Source organism: Meleagris gallopavo, chromosome 14 (assembly GCF_905368555.1).
Source record: "Meleagris gallopavo chromosome 14, MGAL_WU_HG_1.1, whole genome shotgun sequence".
Taxonomy (NCBI): domain Eukaryota; kingdom Metazoa; phylum Chordata; class Aves; order Galliformes; family Phasianidae; genus Meleagris; species Meleagris gallopavo.
Genome location: NC_139417.1, coordinates 19,249,566 through 19,255,565, shown reverse-complemented (window position 1 = coordinate 19,255,565; position 6,000 = coordinate 19,249,566). Strand labels below are relative to the sequence as shown.

Here is a 6,000-nt window from a genome sequence, read left to right as displayed (position 1 = left end):
TGTAAGCGCGGCGTTGCTACGGGCAGAGCCCCGCTCCGCTCCCGCCGCCGCTGTTCTCGCCGTACCCAACGCCGTCGCCTCGGAGGGGCAGCCCCGACAGCCCGGCAGCGCCCCGACACCAGACCCGCGGCCTCCAGGGCGCGAAGGCCCGACAGCACGGGGCCGAGAGCCGCATCCGCCCCGCGCCGCCCCGCCCCCCCGGCGGCCCCGCCCCGTTCGCCGCTCCCCGTTCGCCGCGGGTCGCTCCGTCCGCCGGGGGAGGGGCGCGGCCGGCCCGCCCGCAACCTGAGCGCGGGAGCGGCACGGGCTGGCATCGGCGCGGCACGGAGCGGCGGGGCGGGGCTGCTGGGCGGGCGGAGCCGAGCGGGGCCGGGCTGGGCCGGGCTGGGCCGGGCTGGGCCGGGCTGGGCTGGGCTCGGCTCGGCGCGGCTCCGCTCTGCGGCCGGCGGTGCTGCGCGGTGTCCCGGCCCCGCCAATGCGGCCCGCGGCCGGGTGAGGCGGCGCGGCGGAGCGCTCGCCCGCGCCCTCCCGAAAGATGTCCTCGCAGGGCAAGTCCAAGAAGGACAAAGAGATCATCGCGGAGTACGATGCGCAAGTGAAGGGTGAGCGGCGGGCGCCGCGGCGGGGCCGCGCCTTTGTGTGCGGGGCCGCGGCGGTGCGCAGCGGGCGCGGGGCCGGGGGCAGCGCCGGGCGGGGCCGAGCGGCGGGGCCGCGGTTGGAGCCGGGCCGGGCCGTCCGCGGTCCTCGCCGGCGTGCTGAGGCTCCCTCGGTCGGCCCGGCAGCCGCCGGTGTCTGCGGGCGTCCGTCGGGGCGCGGCGGAGCTCCCGGCGCTGCTCGGCAGGTGCCCGGCGCCGGGCGGAGTGCGGGCGTGTGCGGAGCGGGCGGGGGCCGCGCGTCGGGAGCGGCGGTCCGAGGGGAAGTCTGGCTCGTTTCTGTGTAGCTTCGTCCGTGTTTCTCTTGGAAAGGCTCGGATCGATTTGTGCGCTGGTCAGGGAGGCCCCGATCTTGCGGATCTTATGTAAGGCACCTCGGCGTGCGGCGGGCAGCGGTTCCAGGGGACATCGTCGTTATGCAAGGCTCTGCGGAACGAAGGCGTCAAAGCGCAGCGCTGTGTTCTTGGTGTTCAGTAGAGTACCGGCCGAGGTAACGCCTGCTGGGACCACTAAGCACCAAATAGCAGCTCCACGTTTATTTTTATTACAGCTGGGCTTGTTGCGGGGAGGTCGGCGCTCCCTGAAGCATCGCAGACGTCTGCAGTGTGGTGGAAGGAGGAGTGCTGCCGTGTGTGCAGCGCGTGGGGCCTTCTCTGTGCCGTAGAAATAGGGCACTTAATGTCAGTAGCAAAGTGTTAACTGGTGTCCATCATTTCGTGGTAACTTCAGTTTGTGAGTGCGTTCATTACAGCGTCAGTCTGTGACCCTGGCCGGCGCTGGTCCCTTCCCGCACCCAGCCCAGGCACTGCGATGCCCACCGAGCTGCTGCTGTCACACGGAGCTCCTGCAGCCTTCTGGTGCTCGTCCTTACAGGCACCATTTTGTGATGTGCAAGTCTCCGCTTAAGGCAGAGTTAATTAAAAACACAACGCGAGCTTTCTGAAAACGAACCTGTGACTGTGAGAGCCGCACTTCCTTACTTTCCCCAGAGGTCGCTCCGTTGGACCTTGAGCTCCGCGGGCGCCGGGTGCTGTGTGCGCACCCTGCGTGGTGCTGCTGGGCGCAGGGCCCTGGGGAAGGGCTGCCTGCTGACTCGGTGCCATTGTTTATTTTCTCGCATTTCAGTCTTTTGTAGCTGGCTTTGAAGAATGATGTAACAGTCACAACACGCTCTGCTCAGTGCCAATTACCTTTCCGCTTGTGTATAATTTGGGCACGCTGATGTTATTGCACCGTGCTGTGAGGCAGATGAAGTTTCTCAGCCTGTGGTTATGTTCTGTTCTCCAGGGGGGATCCGCGTGTCCACGGCTGCAGGCAGTGCTGTGGTGGTGTGGATCTGGGCAGGCTGCTCCAGGCTGCAGCTGGGCTGGGGCTGCTCTGCTCCAAAAAGTTCTGCTGCAGACGTCTGCAGTGTTGTTTTTTTTTTCCTGGTGTTTGTAACTGGAATATTCATTTGCCGTGATCACTCTTGGCCTGACATCTGTCGTAGCCTCATGGGCTCCGTATGTTGGATCATTAATTCTGGGGTTATGTATAAAGATGGTTTATTGCAGCACGGTGATCACATCTTGGGCAGCAGTAACGTAGGCAGAGTGCTGATGGGGCCGTAATCATTCTTTGGTACAGTTTGGTACTTAGGTAATATTCGTGCCCTGTTACGTCTCCAAAAATGTCCACTTTCTGACTGAGGACATCCGCTCTCCTCTTGTGTCTCAGCAGCAGTTAATGCAGGTTTCCCTGCACCTGAGGCCAGGGTGATGCAGGAGCCAGAGGAGCCCTCAGGGGGTGGCTGCATTGGTGTCACACAGTTGGCACGCGGGGTCTTGTTGTCACCCAAGCCCTTGAGGGCAGTGGTGATGACACAGATGCTGCCTCCCAGTGCCTGCTGCCCTCAGCTCAAGCTCATCGCTATCCCAGGAACCTGCTTCTTCACTTCAGGGGTTTGGTCACTCTTTTGCTCTTACCTATGTCCATGCTGGAGAGTTCTGGGCACCCAAATCTCTAGAGAAAGACTAAACTGAGAAAGAAGTGATGAAGGGGAGAAGGGAGTGTGAGGGTGAAGCAGGCTTGCAGAAACCGACTGCTGCCACAGAACAACTGCCATGTGAAGATGATAAAGGATGAAAACTTGAGGAAGGGGTGTCTTTTAATGGAGAATCTGAGCGCAGCATGGCCGTGATCCCTAGGGAGGGGTTAGGGAGAACATAGGAGAGAGCTGGAAAGCCCCACACATGGGCTGCAGGGAGTGCTGGTGTGGATGGAGATGGAAATGATCTGCAGTGGGCTGCCTCTGAAAGTGTCACTTCAGAGATGGCTGGGGGCTGGCCAGGGGTCTTGGAAAGCAGCAGCCACCTCACAGCGCTCAAACATGGGGTTGTATGAGTTTTGTAGAGGGGTTTGACAGGTAGCCTGGCAAAGTGTGGCAGAGCAACAATGAAGAACCGTATGCTGCTTAGGCTGACTTCAGGAAAGTTGTGCTGGCAGCCCTCCTGCTGGGGTCCATTGGCAAGTAGGGTGGCAGAGGAATGATGTGTGATGGGCTGACTTCCTTGCCCAGGGCGCTGCTGTGTTCTAAAAATTGGTAGGTGCACCATTTGTGTGGGAGGTGTGAATGGCGTAAGGACTTAACTGGGGAATTATCTTCCTGCACAGGGGTGTTTTATCAGCTACGATGACCCTGTATCTCCTTTCCCTCTTCAGAGAATTGTGTCTGTTCTTTTCGTGGTGGGAAGGAGTCATCCTGAAAATGCTTTAAGGGTGTGGATGTGTGGGGCGGGCTGGGCTGGTGGGGAGCGCTGCCATCTGAGTGCAGCCATGGCTGTGGGGGGCCGATAGCACGTGTATGGGTTGTGTGTGTGTGTGTGTGTGTGTGTGTGTGTGTGTGTGTGTGCGCGTGCGGTGGCTGCGGCCTCAGGTCTTCGTGGTTAGGAGCAGAGGTACCTGGGCCCTGCTCCTGCTGCAGGCTGCCCATCCTTCTGGCTCTCTGCAGTGTTTGCCACCTGTCTGTGCACGGGGACCTCTTTCTTTCACCTCTCCTGAATGTGTTTGCTGCTGACAGGCACGGTCCTGCACCCGGCCTTTCCTGTCAGTCCCATGCTGAGGGTCCTTGCTTTCCCTTCTGCTGCTCTGCATTTCACTTCAGCTGTCAGGCAGATTGGCCCCGCTCTGCCTGCAGGTGCTCTGTGGCGGTACCAGAAAGGAGACATGAAGGGTACCTCTTAGGAGGCAGCTTTCCTTATTTGTCTGCCTTAAATGTACAGACAGGAAAGGCTGCATTAAAAATAAATGCTAATAAAGGTATGACTGCGTATTTACAGCTGCCACATTAAAGCTGCTTGCAGAATACGGTGGATCCTTAGATGCAGCAGTTCATACATGCAGTTTTAATTGGTCTGTCTGGCCAGAATGATAAACACATGCATTTTCTTCCTCATTACTCTTGAATGCATGATTTGTTGCTTTAAATGCAGCAAAATGAACCAGTTTTAGTAATGTAGACAGAACTGTCTATAGTACAGTGTAGTAAATCTTGCAGAAAATAGGGCATGCTGTTGATTGGCTATTAAATTTCATATTGCTTCCTGAAGCTTTTTTTAATCCCAGGAAAATTCAGGTCATTGTATGATCTGTGTGGTGATTGTTGGCAGGAAAGCTGCTGTGAGCCGATAGCATCTTGTTCTGTCAGATGCTGGCAGGTGAGGAGCATCCCTGATGATCCTCAAGGCGATAGCCTTCAAACGGCGCAGCTGGAGGCGGAGTGGTGTGGAGATGAGTTCTTACACATTAAGGACTCTTAGTTGCTGTGTGAGCTGGGATAGAACAGTTTTTGATTGATTTAGCATACAGAAGTATTAAGAAGGCTTATAGACCTGTGGCCAAAGAGAACCAAAGTGTTTCTCCCATTTTCACAGGAGAACGACAGCTTAGGATAATTTATAATTGCTTGTTAGCTTCACTGTATTTTTGGTATTGCAGCAGCTGCATCCTTTCATGTCTGTTCTCATTTCCCCACACAATGGTCTCTTTCCTTTGCTCAGAAAATTTTGGGAAAACTTCCACCCTGGATTATTTTTTGGGCTCGCAGCTCGCTGAGTGGGAAGCTCGGTTACCACCAGGGAGGCATCCAGACGTGGAACCCAGCAGCCCGGGTAATACAGTGGTTCTGTGCCAGAGGGCAAAGTGCCGCCCTCGGGCGGGCCGTTGGTGGCTGCTGAGCATTCGTGGGCCGTCTGCAGCAGGAGGATTCTAATGAAACCGATCTCGTTTCTACTCTTAGACTTCAGAACCAGCACTCGCTTGCTCCTTGTTTGCTGACTTCCATACAGACTTGTTTGTCGTTGTCTGTCTTTACCCTCGCTGGGTCTGATGGTGTTGGCCTGGCAGGTGGGCTGTGCCATGGCAGGACCCTTCTGTGCCATGGCTGGGAAGGCCGTGACAGAGCAGAGGAGAACGTGGATGCAATTCATAATGGAGATAAACTGGAAGTCTGTAATGGAAACAAATTGGATCTATCAGATGTTTTCTGCTGTGCTAACACCCAGGGTGCTTCAGCAGAGGCACAGTGTGGTTCTGTCCCGCAGCCAGGTGTGTGCATATGGCAGAGGCTGGGCTCCTCCTCGCCGTGCTGTGCCGGGGGCAGCTGGAGCAGTGGGCAGCTGGGCGGTGTGTCCTGCCCTGCTGTAGGGCAGGTATGGCGGGCGGCAGCGGGGCTGTGGGGCCTTGGGGTTCTTATGGCAGCTGCTCTGTGAAACAGAAACACGAGGCCGTTGGCCTGCACTGCGCCAGCCGGCTGAAGGCCTCCTGGCCTGCACAGCTCAGGCAGCTCCTGGGTCGTCTCCTTCCTTTTGGTGAAAGAAATCTCCTGTCCAGATATGGGTTCTCCTGTCCTTTGGGCTTTATTGAAGCAAGCAGCAGTGGAGCAACCAGCAGAACTCCTGAAGATTGGTTTCATTTCAAACTTTGCCACTGTGACTTTCTTCCAATGCATTGAGAAATCACAATTCAGCTGTGCTTGGCAGCGTGCTGCAGCCAAGAGACCTCCGTTGGCCCTTGCTCTGCTTTGGAGGCCTGCTGTATGTCCTTGTGCCCCTGCCTCGGGCCAGGAGCCTCGTTTGGAGCCAGGAGAGAGCGTGTGGACCTGCGGTGTGTCGGCCCTCTGAGATGTGCATCCCTCCAGCTGGGCCCAGTGCCACCACAGCCCCCTGAGGGCTGGGAGCTGCTGTGGCTGTATCTCTAAACCTGATGGTTTCCTTTTCACTGTCTGACAGATAGTTGGATGCGATCGGACTACTGATCGACCTATCCTTCTCCCAGTGATGGCAAGAACCTCTCGCTACCCATACTTGTC

The 6,000-nt window shown here is 57.3% G+C and overlaps 1 protein-coding gene across 2 annotated transcripts in view; it reads left to right on the top strand.

Annotated features, from left to right (window-relative positions):
• The first annotated feature begins 231 nt into the window (after positions 1–231).
• SRGAP3 (SLIT-ROBO Rho GTPase activating protein 3) overlaps positions 232–6,000 on the top strand; it is a 69,356-nt gene continuing 63,587 nt past the window's right edge. The window contains exon 1 of one of the 2 annotated variants that reach the window (XM_085235582.1): positions 232–602. In XM_085235582.1, the coding sequence (XP_085091708.1) occupies positions 536–602 (67 nt within the window). In that variant the 5' untranslated portion in view covers positions 232–535. The remainder of the gene's footprint in view (positions 603–6,000) is intronic. The other variant, XM_085235581.1, reaches the window with a different exon arrangement.